Genomic DNA, 12,434 nt, shown 5'->3' on the forward strand with positions numbered 1-12,434 from the left:
AGTCTTTTTTACCAACCTCTCAACCTCTATGATGGGTCGGAGGTGGAATGTGAAACTTGATATAATGCAGGTTGCCGTCCTTATTTTAATATGCATATATGGCGGGAAGTTTTGAATAAGTACCTAAGTAGGCACCCGAGTAATTGAGCCGTTTGTAATTGTTATCTGTTGGGTACTTATCTATCGTAGGAATTAGAAGAAAAAAAGACTAAGTGGATGTTGTTGAGTTGTCACTCTGTGTTGTAATTTGGGATGTTAGGAAAGGAATATAATGCTAGCTTAGGCGCGCGCGATACGATAGAATTAACTAGTAGCAATTGAAGAAAGCATAAAAACGATGACGGAAGTGCTATAACCCGTTTGAATGCGCTGCGAGGTGACGAGGTTGGTGGGCTCCGGATTAGTTTTCAAAGAGAGAACCCCACCTCCGATAATCCTAGTTAGCTGCTCAATAACAATGACATTCATCCTTGTCCAGTCCTCAAAGGAGGGGCATCTTCTAAATTCCCATCTTGCATATATCTATGCAGGGGGTTGTATTTCAGTTGTTGTTTGATAGGGAATTGGGACAAGAGAGATCAATTGGAGTATAGATAAACTTGTATACTAGTTTCAATTAAGAATATTGAATCATTACTATAGAAGCAAGCAATAAGTTTTAGAATCTCGCTGTGAGGGCCCCCAGTTTGAAACAGCTAATCGTGGAACCTTCTAAGATCGAAAGGGCGGTGTGGCGGACTAGGAACAAGAAGAGAGGAGTCTTTCGGATGGGGGAATGAATGCTAGATAGTACCTAGTAGATCCGCATGGGTGGCCATAGCTTCTTGCTTCTTTCCCTTCCCTTTCTTGTCCGACCTTGCCCGCACCAAATCAATCCCAGCCCAGCCTCCGCTCATACATATTTTTTTTCCTACTTAAAAAACGTGACCGCCTTGTGTGAAAGATCCTCGTCGTTAGGAAAGTGGGGACTCCAATTGGCGAAAAAAGAGAGAGAAGTGTACAAAGAACAAAGCACCTAACGTGAATAAGTCGGATAAGACAAATTACCAGTACAGAAAAAGTAGCCGATATCTCAGAACAAAAAGAGAAGCTTGCAGCACGCCATGCAACTAGGTTCTGTTCCATCGACGAAGACGCTAGTCCTGTCAATTGCGCCTGTCCTATTGTCAGCTTATCTCATATATCGATTTTCACCCCCGGGACTCCTCCCCGTGCCCCAAAAGAAACGACCGCGATCTAGTGCCGGTGCCGCCGCTTCTTCTTCAACTGAGCAGACCGGATCTCTCAGAAGTTCCAGACGGGCTGTGTTTCCAGATGAAGATGATGACGATGACGAGACCATCATAACGGATTTTTCCGATGGTGAGAGCCATGTGGTATGTGTAACCCCTCAATCGAATAGCTTCATATTCCTTACTAAACCGACTCATAGAATTACGATGAAGAAGGCAACAGCAATAGAAGATCATATCAATATTATTGCATGTTCCGTCCGTTCTTTGACATCGAGAACGAGAACTGGGACAAGGATGAAGATGACCAGCTCGATGAGGAGGATCTGCTTGAACAGTACAATGAAGAGGCCAAAGCTGAAGATAACATCGAGATGAAGCCGGCTGTTGAGCACCCGAATCACCGATGGGTCGCTATGTGGGAGACGTGGAAGTTATTTTCCACATGGGAGAGACGGGCTTCTTACACGAATCCCGAGTTCTTTAACATGCACATTCACAAGCAATTCCACAGCCATGGCATGCAGGAACTTGTTGAGAATATGGTAAGAACTCATTACCCTTCGCCGGGTCCATACCTATGGGCTAACTAATAATTTTCAGCTTCTTGCATTTGATAAAGAGTTTTCAAAGAAGAAGCGCAACAAGAAGAACTTGAAGCAGATGTGGGCCATCATAGCCGCAATTATGCAGTGGCTTGTAGAAATACCCATTGGCGCCTGGCTTGGTTAGTTTTCGAGAATCTAAAAAATTGACTTGTAATTAATTTAACTGACATTTACGGGATTTAGGATTGGACGACAGGAAGAGATTAGAGGCTACCATAGGTCTCGTTGGGCGCGCTTTCGTGACCGTGCTCAATGAGCTTGATCGGGGGAAGCTCCTTAAGGCCGATTCCGATATCAAGGATCTAGGGTTGGTCATGACCTTCTTTATTTACTGGACCACGACACTGCAGGGCCAGGGATTTGATTTGCCATATCGTAAAGAGGTCATTGCCTACGGCAAGAAGGCCGGCGTTAACTTCCGAGAAGCCGGATGTTACGGCACGGAGGAGAAAGTGAGAGCATACGAAAGAGAACTTGGCGCCAGAATCAAGCCATCTTCCAGTGCTCCTAAATCCGATAAGTGGGAGTGGAAGCGAAAAGTAAGTGTTCTCCCTTAAAGACAGGGTTTATAGTGAACATTTGTTGATGCGTAACTGTTTTTTAGTTCAAGAAGTTCGGCAAGGAATACAAGCTTGGTGGTGAGAGATACAATATCCTTCGAATGTCGCGAGCCGAACGCGCCAGCTTCACGCACGACAAGAAGGATCCTCTTGCCGAGATCTCGGACAAAGCACTTCTAGAAGGTAACATTCGAGTGAGACCTCGAGGCGGAGTAGTATCTCATTAGGAATGAGAAAAGAATGAATGACGAAGCTTTCGGGCATTGGGAAGGGTCTTTTTATGTTGTTACGATGTTTGGATATACGAAGTATTAGTAACTCCTACCTGTTCCCGTAGACCCTAATTTAAGGGTTCTACATATCGTCTCTCCATTGAGTAACCTATCTGAGGCCGTGGGGGATTTTTGTGGCTGATGCAGGAATCACGGATTACCCCTTACGGTATTGCAGAGGTTCATGTAAAAAGTATATGGTGCCATTCTCCCCCCTGTCATTGTGAGGTCTGGCTTGTACATAGGGATAAATGAAAATGGTTCGCTCTACTTTATCCGACACCTTTTCTTCTTTGAACACGGATTGTGATGTTCCAACTATAGGGTATAACGACACACTGCATCCTGCCCATCGTTTGGTTAATTCCTGGATGTCTACACTCGAATGACTTCAAACTCACGATCAGCTCGAGTATCTCCACGGACTTCTAAATGCGGTATTCGGATTCGTGGGGTGTTAGTTAGGTCCGGCTCTTGCAGTGTACTATGTATGTAGCTATATGTAGCCATATGCAGGAGACCCTGTCGATCTCGAGAGTAGATCCCGAACCTGCGTACCTTAGGTTCCGAGGCTAGCCAATCAACCTCTGGCGGAAAGCGCTAGATTCCTGTGGGAGGAATAAATATCCATTGTTGGTGATAAACGAAGTTGAGGCTAGACCTACATATGTGCCCGTCACCATCTATCGCTTGTAAATGTGATGAGTGAGACTCGCGTCTGTTAAACATCATACAAAGTATAAATGTTGGTAATAATATCTCACAGCCACAGTCCTTCAGTTACACGAATTGTTGATATCGCAAACTTCGTTCTCGATTCAATCCTCGTTGGGGGCTTTTCGCCATTTCCTTCGCACTTATAACACGACGACGCTGGCTCATTTGATAGGTACGTTTACGACCCGCTTAATGGTTTTTAAACTCCGTACCGCTCATGCATGCTGTAATTATTGAGAGAAGCAATTTATCTAATTCGGCAATGATGCGCAATATCGAATTTAGGCCCACATAAAGGCGGCATGATGAAGAAGGGGGCTTGCTTTAGTGTAACGATAAAGTTTAATCGATGATATGATAATGTTGTTGGTACATGTACATATTGCCGCGGTCTAGATGTTCAATGTTCCTTCTAAATAGCAAACTTCCTTATAACAGCTGCCGAAGATGCGTTTGCGTGTGCATGTCCCCAAGTTTGGCAAGTGCCAACTCCAGGTAGATGCACAAAGAAACAAATATCGGACAAAGATGAGTCTTGCTCATATGTTCTATGCTCGTGATATATCCGAGTCATAAAGAGCTTACCAACAAACCCATGGCCCGGGCAAGAGAAAATAAATCCCATACTATACATTCTCGCTTCGATTCTCCTACCTTTGGTTCAATTTCTTCTGAGCAAGTTTGCTTCGTTAGACGAGGTGACATCAGAAATACACAGCCGGTCGTGATTGTACGTGGGGGATGCGCATTGGAATCCTCCGATTCCCGATTGTCCCCATAACGGAACATCCAACTCGCTGGCAACACTCAACTTTCCGCTTAAATTGGTCGGATAAACCGGGGCCGGTAGGTATCACAACAGTTCTGGTTGCAGCAAAGGGTCGGTGAGCACTGATATAAATAAATCAGGCTCGGCGTTAGAAAAAGTATCGATCGAGCACGAGGAGTAGCCGATCGTATATTGACTTTCTTGGGCATAGGAATCCAACATGAAGTCTCCCGTATCGGTTGCCGCTGGCTTACTACGTGGTCGATCACCCGTGACGACGTGGTTACTTGGTGCGCTATGTCTTCAATTATTGGCTACTGGCGTTCATGCCGATGATGTTGAACCTTTAGAATCGACGATTGAAATGATACGAACTGCGCTGGTCACGAGATCGACTACGTGTCGTGCCATTATATCTTCATTCATCGCGCGTATCGAGAAGTTCAACCCCACTATCAATGCGATCATTAGCTCGGATACGGATGCCCTGCCTGCAGCCGACAAACTAGATATGAAACTTGTCCCTGGTGATCCGGGCGGCAAACTGCTATGCGTACCAATCTTGTTAAAGGATAATTACGACGTTTGGGCTCTTGATACGACTGGAGGAAATTCTGATTTGGCTAAGAATGGAGCGAATGTGGATTCTGCCATCGTCAAGGCGTTCAAGGATGAAAACGCTATCATATTGGGGAAGACAAACATGCATGAATGTATGTATCATCCGATCTTCGATGTCTGCCTATAGTGAAATAGGGGTGCCGAACTGATGCCGTGGTAGTGGCGCTCGAGGGCCTCACAGTCTCATCCTTAGGAGGACAGACGATCAACCCGTACGACCACACTCGAACTCCTGGCGGTAGTAGCGGCGGAACTGGTGCTGCGATTGCGGCCAGTTTTGCGGTGGTTGGCACTGGGACAGATACTGTCAATAGTTTAAGGAGCCCCGCAAGTGCGAATAATCTCGTGAGTATACGGCCAACTCGTGGTCTTCTCTCGAGAACGGGTATCCTGCCCATTAGTTTTACGCAAGACAATCTCGGGCCCATAACAAGGACCATCGAGGATTTGGCTATCGCATTAACCGTTATGGCAAGCGTTGGCGCCGATGAAGCTGATAATGCCACCTTAACTGTACCACCCGAGGCCCGAGGAATAGACTATTCAAACGGGTTGAATGATGGCGATCTGGAGGGACTTCGGATCGGGCTACTCGATGGGTTCTGGAACCACACAGCATCCAACGAGACCACGCCGGTAAACAATGCCCTAGCAAGTACCATCGAATTCTTGAAATCCCAAGGCGTGGAGATAGTTAATGTGACGGACAAAATCTATGATGCGTCAGCCCTTGCCAACTATGATGTTCAGCAGTACGAGTTCAGAGAAAGTTTGGACAATTATCTCTCGAGTCCAGATCGTTACGGCGATAGACCAACCACCTGGGACCAGGTGTACGAAAGCGGAAAGTTTTTGGTCGTTCCAGCCCAATATCAATTCATTAAAAACGCTAGCGTCTCTTCTACCGCCAATGAAACGTATGCGACAGCCCTAAAAGGCATCGAGATGTTGAAACAGAAAGTTAATGAAACCTTCGCCAAGTTCGAACTGGATGCGGCAATCTACCCCGAGCAGAAGAACCTCGTGGTCAAGATTGGGTCGCCCACCCAAGCCGGACGTAACGGTATCCTTGCTGCGTTGACCGGTGTCCCGGTAGTCACTGTGCCGGTTGGCTTTTCAGAACCATCGCAGGATGCTCCGATTGGCGTTCCTATCGGAATGGAAATATTGGGACTTTCGTTCTCCGAAAGCAAGTTGTTAAATATTGCTAACCATTTTACTCGTCTTCGTCCGATGCGCAAAGCGCCCGCGTTTGCGGATTCTACTGTTGAGGCGGGACCTTATTTAAGTGTTCCTATAATACAGCCGAATGCGAAAAATATCCCTTCCGCATATCCGGTCGGAAAACTGTCATCCTAATATGGAGATAGGATATGCAGTAAGAGATATATAATTGGAGTCGACAGGGGAATTTAAGAGGTGTTATTGGAGTGCGGCTCATTTAACCCACCAACCTCCATACATGTGTACAAAGTCCCGAATCAAATGGAGATGGAGAAATTTCCCGAATGGAGGAAGAGTTTCGAACCAGGTGGTATATATATGTAGATTGATAGACCGGTCTGAGGGTTTTAATGAATTATGAAGGATCTTTCCGATGGTTCACTGCATCGTGCCGATGACCGGCCCCCTGACGGGCCAGAGGAAAGACGAACGGGGGGTTACCAAGTAGGAAGTAGATCTCGATCCCCTATGTAAACCCGTGTAAAATAAGTTCCCCGAGCGCTACATTGGCAAGGAGGTCGTACTCGGTCAAGCGTTATTTTGGCGTGGTTTCCAGGATTCTGTCAAGCAAGCCACGGTGGTGGGGTTCTCTGCAGTCCTGCATGCTCTATGCAGCTTTGCAGGTGCCAGCGTTACCGCCCTTCTAGGCTTCTGGGCCGTAGCAGATTTCTCGAAACGTGCAACTCGATGTAGAAATGGTGTCGGTGTTCCAGGTTCATTAGGTATGGTACACAACATCTCTGTCCTACGAACACACCACTTTCTTGTCCCGAAACACGCGACGTCTTTCTAAATTTTTGTTCGACCTTTCGCTGTTCTGTGTTTTATCCTCAATCTTAACTATTCGTAGTGGCATGATTCCGTTGTTACTAGACAACCAGGAATCATCGCCGTAAGCAAACAAGATCGCAATAACGAAGACGGCAATAAACAACGCGAACAGCCTAATGTTGACTCATTAAGAACGAAGACGAAAAAAATATCTTTCAGATGATCGCCGTTGTTATTAGACAGCCAGATAGGCATCTTTTCGCCATCCGATACTCGATCCTGGTTAGGGGTGGAGGGGATTGAAAAGGAGGACAAACACTTCGGACCTAGTCGCCGACGAACACCTCGAGAGTGCGAATTTAATATTCCGAGTTACACCGCCCTGTCACGAACGAAACCACATTCTCTGAACTCCTCTCCGAGTGACTCGACTCTCATACAAACTCCGACCTTTTTCTATATTTGCGCATCAGGGCAATGTGTAAGGAGCTCTACCAACGTTGGTACGGCTGTCTTTGTTGGGGATTTGTCCAACCGGACACATGTTCTGAACTATTCAAGAAGTGCTTGGGACCGAGAGGGGACGTGGACAAAGTTGTTGTGAAATGGAACGACGGAATGTGTAACGAGTGTTGGGACAGACTGCTCCAGGAAGCGAGGGAGATGGCCGAAGCCGAGGATGAGGCTGACGCACTAGCAGCAGCTTCCGCTTCTTCGAATAGTCATTCCTCCAGGGGTTGAGGCTTTTAAGACTGGAAATACCGCTTGGCGATAAATGCGAAATTGATAGAAACAGTAGACGTATAAACCGAGGTTTTTAGTCTAGGAAACACCGAATGAACCCCCCTAAAGCCACTGCTTCTGCTGGCTGACGAGTATGAGATAAGGCACGAATATTATATGGTTTTACCTATCTTGCTTGGCTTTCCTCGAATGCGAATAAAATACTTGCGCTCGCCTACTCAAAAGTCAATACATAATCCAGTCAAATAAATGATGTCTAGTTTACGCGGAAATAGTTGAAATGGCTGTAGCAGCCCGGCGTTCGAAGAAAAAGCTGTCGAAGACAAACCGTAGTTCAAGACTACGTGGGTAGCCGACGTGCGACGATAATGAATTCCGTATATGCGACGATCCAGCGAGAACAGATAGAGCACTGGGCCTGTAAACAGGGTACCGATCAAGGGATAATATCATTAGAAACTAATTGTCAGCATTAATTGTCCTATACCTAAGGTAGTTTAGTAGATGATGACGATGGAGAATTAAAACGGATATAACGAATCAAGAACGCCAACTCATGCCTTGCATGTGCTGATTGAATGAAGGAGTTTAGTAGAAAATAAAGAGGAGAGCTGAAAGTAAAAGAATCTTGGAAGCTTGGAAGTTATGGCGGAGAAGAAAGTGTCCGGACTGCCGGGGGATGGAATGTCCCTTAAAACGCGAAAGGCGCAAATCACGTGCTTTCGAGACGCCTTCCCCCGCCGTCGGCATGTTTTAATGTACCTAAGGCTGCTAAAGGACCCCTCTGTCGCGGCTGCTGTTCAGCGCCCAAGCAACCATATCATTTTCATTTTTCCTTTTCCTTTTTATCTGTAATTCTAAAATGTATATTGGAGTTTTCAATTCACCGTTGGCATGATAACGTCATTATACCCTTCTTTTTCATCATTAAAATTCATTTAATTAATAAAACTATCACTATGGCTGGAAGAAAGCGCGCTGCTTCTAGGGCTAATGCGTCAGCGCCTAGGTCCTCCCGGTCAACGAGGTCTAGTGCAAGAGAAACCGAAGTTCCGCGCATTTATCGCGAAATGCTCGTTGAAGCTGGTGTCCAATCTAGCGCGGCGTCGCCCGAGAGACCCCTAAAAAGACGGCGAGCCGGTCAGATAAATGAGCAGCCAACTAAGAAACCGGAGGTGACGTCAAAGGAGGAGGTTGTAGACGAAAATGAAGAGGAAATCCAATTCGAAGATGTGCCACTTCCGACCGCCACAGTGCAGACAGTATATAGAGATTCAGACGAAGAAGATGAAGATGACGATATTCAATTTGAGAACGTCGATTTCTCCTTTCCAGCCCCAAATTTAGATGAACCCGAAGAGGGCAACAAGGACCTCGAGCTTGATTTCTCAGCACGGACAACCCCAAAGTCTCGGAAGGCTGCAGATAGGCGAAAGCCACTCAGCAAAGCGGAAAAAGATCATCGTATTGAAATACATAAGATGCATCTACTCTGCTTATTAGCTCATGTCGCCCGCAGGAACCGATGGTGTAACGACGAAACTGTTCAGGAATCTCTACGTACACTCCTCACTAGTAAGATGGTCAAGTATCTCAACCCAGGTACTAATCTTAGTCAATTTGGGAGGTCACAATCTCTCAAAGATGGACTGCAACAAGTAGCGACAACGTATAAAACGAAATTCAAGATTACTGAGCGAGGATTGAGAAGGGCACTGTGGGCCGAGAATGAAGAGTACTTACAAAATGTACGAACGCTAGACTGAAGTTTACATATCGCAAGCTAATCGAGATCTATAGTACCAACTTTCAGATGATGCAGAAACGCCCATGGAAAAAAACGACTTCCTTGAAACGGCAAAGTCCCTCCGCGGTTCGCGAGACGTTGGTGCTCAATTATATTGCGCTCTCTTGCGCAGTGCTGGTGTCGAGGCTAGGCTTGTATGCTCTCTTCAACCACTTGCTTTTGCTTCCGGAGGGCCACCACTAGGCAAACCACCAAAACAAAAAGGACGACTAAGCATCGCAGAGCGATACGCTCAGATGCAAGTGAAAGATAAAGATAAAGCTCCTGAATCGGCCGCACCGACAACTAGTTCTTCAGTTCGCAGTCGATTAGGACATCCTAATGCTACAGCATATAGAGTCCCTACTACGCCTATTGCTAGTTCATCCCGTGCTGCACCACAAGTAATTAAAAAGATCCGGGAGTCTCCCTACCCTATCTACTGGGTCGAAATTCTTGATGAGGCTCACCAGAAATGGCAACCGGCAGACCCATTGGTAACGGATTCATTTTGGAAGCCGCAGAAATTGGAACCTCCGGCTTCAGATAAGGAGAATTGTATGACTTACGTAATAGCCTTCGAAGCTGATGGTACAGTAAAAGACGTCACGCGCCGTTATGCAAAAGCTTATAACGCGAAAACAAGAAAAATGCGCGTTGAGAGCGCTGAACCTACGGGAGAACGATGGTGGCGCAAGGTTCTCCGGGCTTTTGCTCGAGGCTTTGTCACGGACTTGGATCAGATCGAGGCTAATGAACTCGTCGCGATCGAGTCGCGTGAACCAATGCCCCGCAACGTCGCGGATTTCAAAGACCATCCGATATATGCTCTTGAGCGACATCTAAGGCGAAACGAAGTCCTTGTGCCGGATGCTTCTGCGTCAGGAACTGTAGGTGCCGGTAGTAACGGCCCCCTGGAGAAGGTCTACAGGCGCAAGGACGTGCGGATTGCTAGGAGTAGAGATAAGTGGTACCGAATGGGTCGAGAAGTTCTACCTAATGAGATACCTGCTAAATTCCTACCTAAACGCGCGAAGAAGAACGATGGATTTGATGATGATGGGCCGGAGGATCCTAGTGAACCAAATGGCGTTCCGATATATACCGAAGATCAGACGATTCCGTTCAAGCATCCTCCCGTGGCCAATGGCAAGGTACCCAGGAATCGGTACGGGAATATTGATCTCTACGTGCCAAGCATGGTGCCCGAAGGCGGTGCATACATAGCCGATGAGCTTGGCGCCCGGGCTGCGTTCATATTAGGTGTTGATTATGTCCCCGCACTTACTGGGTTCCATTTCAAGGGGAGACAAGGCACTGCAGTCCTATACGGCGTAGTCGTTGCTGAGGAGAACGAGGAGGCTGTGCGAGCTGTCGTTGACGGTCTCAAGGATCAAGCAGCCGACTTTGAGAAGGAGCGGCGAGCACGCGAGGTTCTTAGGACTTGGAAATTGTTCTTGATGAATCTTAGGGTTCGACAACGAATTTGGGCCGATGTTGACTCTGATGAGGAGGGTAATGATCGAGATGCTATGAATGTGGATGCGAAAAGTGACGAAGATGCCCCGCGCGAGGCAGAAGGAGATCCAGAAGATGTCACACAGCAGAGTGATGGAGGCGATGAAGCTCCCGATGAAGGTGGTGGCTTCATGATCGACGATGAGGATTACGGAGGGGGCTTTATGGTTGATTGAGGGATGTAAGGCATTAGACGCCTACACCTACCCATTTAGGTACTTGGTTACGATGGTGGCTTGTATAGTAGCCCCGATGTCCGACTCGACCAATTCAATCAAAAATTGATTCAAACCACGATGTTTGTGCAAAGTTGTGTATTAATTGGGTAAAGTACTCGTGATTCTAGATTCGCTATCATCGCTGTGCTGCTTTATTCTTCACTAATTGTGGCCAATCAGAATTCAAGTATAACTCGAATCTAAAGACTTAATAACGTTGATTATACCGAACGATCGCTAAAATGTAGGAAAATTACCTGTGGCGCCAGGGCGCTGGGCTTACACAGGACTTACCTAAAGAGCCTAGGCTCTCGTAGTTTTGCCCTATCATAGGGAGAGTAACGTTCGGCTTTTAGGTATCATGTACCTAAGTATGTCCGTTCGTGATCCCACGAGGCGTTAAAAGTAACCTGTTCGTATCGTATTTCGCAACCTGATGCAGCGCCTATCGTCATTTATATCAGTAATAAAATAACGCGTGGCATGTGTTCCGTAAGGCATTTTTATTCGCTCGTAGCGTAGCATGAGGCGAAGTAATTTTTCTTTTTCTTTTTTTCACTGTTGCCTATTGTAACTATATACAACCAGTTTCCAATTGCTTTGTAGCGAGATGCACGTAATGATGCTGGTTTGCCTTAGTAGGTAGGTACATGTAGCTTAAAAACATGTGGCTTCCGGGTCTGTTTCTGAGTTTGTTAGAGATTGTTTGAGGCTTATTTGGGAATAGGGAACGGGATCTAAACGATGCATGTGTTAGTTACGCCCGGGCGGTACCACTAAACGGCCGAGAGTCCTAGGCAGCTAGTTATTCTCGGCTTTGATTGGTCGATATGCCGTCTTCAGCAAAGGTTCAAGGTGCATAGCCACTGATATGGATTAGAGATCGGCGTGATCGTTAAATACTGCTTCATTCGTTTCGTGATCGGAGAGGAAAAGGATCAATTTAATGTTGTATTTTGGCGTAATATGTACGTTTGTTTTATCCAACAATCACAGTAAAGCCTCGAGTTGTACAGTCAAAAAGTAGACTCAGAAGATACATGCGCCTAATGTATGTCTTATGTAGGCACGCACCTTAATGACGACTTACATTTGGTGTATGTAGACAATACATGTAGTACCTCGCACAGTGCGAATCTGTATTTCTATAGCTGTATGATCCGTACCTGCCGTCTAATATCCATAGTACCCATAGTATGGGTATGGGGCCAACCTTAATGGATTCCTGGTCCATGTCGCATCAGCTCTTACCGTCCCACGAGCCTCGATTGTGTTACATCTGATGATTCTACGATTCTTATAACTCACATCACTGTTTTTTTATTTTTGCTGACGAAGGACGTTCGCTTTGGAGTGGGCTCGGTATTTGCTTGGTACCTTGCGTAAATGGTGGA

At 46.3% G+C, this 12,434-nt stretch overlaps 4 protein-coding genes across 4 annotated transcripts; 3 read left to right on the forward strand and 1 right to left on the reverse strand.

Annotated features, from left to right (window-relative positions):
• Positions 1-395: 395 nt before the first annotated feature.
• Positions 396-1,376, reverse strand: F4822DRAFT_406568 (uncharacterized protein). Its single transcript, XM_051458414.1, has one exon. It carries the CDS (start codon positions 1,123-1,125, stop codon positions 871-873), a length of 255 nt encoding a protein of 84 aa, XP_051313234.1. The 5' UTR covers positions 1,126-1,376; the 3' UTR covers positions 396-870.
• On the forward strand, positions 1,226-3,024 carry F4822DRAFT_406569 (uncharacterized protein). The gene is made up of 5 exons (XM_051458415.1): positions 1,226-1,376; positions 1,433-1,777; positions 1,836-1,959; positions 2,024-2,379; positions 2,445-3,024. Exons 2-5 carry the CDS (start codon positions 1,484-1,486, stop codon positions 2,625-2,627), a joined length of 957 nt encoding a protein of 318 aa, XP_051313235.1. The 5' UTR covers positions 1,226-1,376; positions 1,433-1,483; the 3' UTR covers positions 2,628-3,024.
• A 1,145-nt stretch (positions 3,025-4,169) lies between these two features.
• F4822DRAFT_283281 (amidase signature enzyme) lies at positions 4,170-6,430 on the forward strand. The gene is made up of 3 exons (XM_051454909.1): positions 4,170-4,235; positions 4,299-4,871; positions 4,940-6,430. Exons 2-3 carry the CDS (start codon positions 4,379-4,381, stop codon positions 6,136-6,138), a joined length of 1,692 nt encoding a protein of 563 aa, XP_051313236.1. The 5' UTR covers positions 4,170-4,235; positions 4,299-4,378; the 3' UTR covers positions 6,139-6,430.
• Positions 6,431-8,477: 2,047 nt separating this feature from the next.
• F4822DRAFT_430209 (Rad4-domain-containing protein) lies at positions 8,478-10,998 on the forward strand (the record flags this gene model as incomplete). Its single annotated transcript, XM_051461243.1, has 2 exons — positions 8,478-9,266; positions 9,319-10,998. 2 exons carry the CDS (start codon positions 8,478-8,480, stop codon positions 10,996-10,998), a joined length of 2,469 nt encoding a protein of 822 aa, XP_051313237.1.
• Between the last annotated feature and the right edge of the window lie 1,436 nt (positions 10,999-12,434).

This window comes from Hypoxylon trugodes (genome assembly GCF_022578975.1).
Source record: "Hypoxylon trugodes strain CBS 135444 unplaced genomic scaffold F4822scaffold_6, whole genome shotgun sequence".
NCBI classification, from domain to species: domain Eukaryota; kingdom Fungi; phylum Ascomycota; class Sordariomycetes; order Xylariales; family Hypoxylaceae; genus Hypoxylon; species Hypoxylon trugodes.

Bases quoted from the DNA above. Each gene is read 5' to 3' on its own strand.
- F4822DRAFT_283281 (XM_051454909.1), top strand. From the start codon at position 4,379: ATGAAGTCTCCCGTATCGGTTGCCGCTGGCTTACTACGTGGTCGATCA. The intron at 4,872-4,939 runs GTATGTATCATC...ATGCCGTGGTAG, and splicing joins GAAGACAAACATGCATGAAT to TGGCGCTCGAGGGCCTCACA.
- F4822DRAFT_406568 (XM_051458414.1), bottom strand. From the start codon at position 1,125: ATGGAACAGAACCTAGTTGCATGGCGTGCTGCAAGCTTCTCTTTTTGT.
- F4822DRAFT_406569 (XM_051458415.1), top strand. From the start codon at position 1,484: ATGTTCCGTCCGTTCTTTGACATCGAGAACGAGAACTGGGACAAGGAT. The intron at 1,778-1,835 runs GTAAGAACTCAT...AATAATTTTCAG, and splicing joins AGGAACTTGTTGAGAATATG to CTTCTTGCATTTGATAAAGA. The intron at 2,380-2,444 runs GTAAGTGTTCTC...ACTGTTTTTTAG, and splicing joins AGTGGGAGTGGAAGCGAAAA to TTCAAGAAGTTCGGCAAGGA.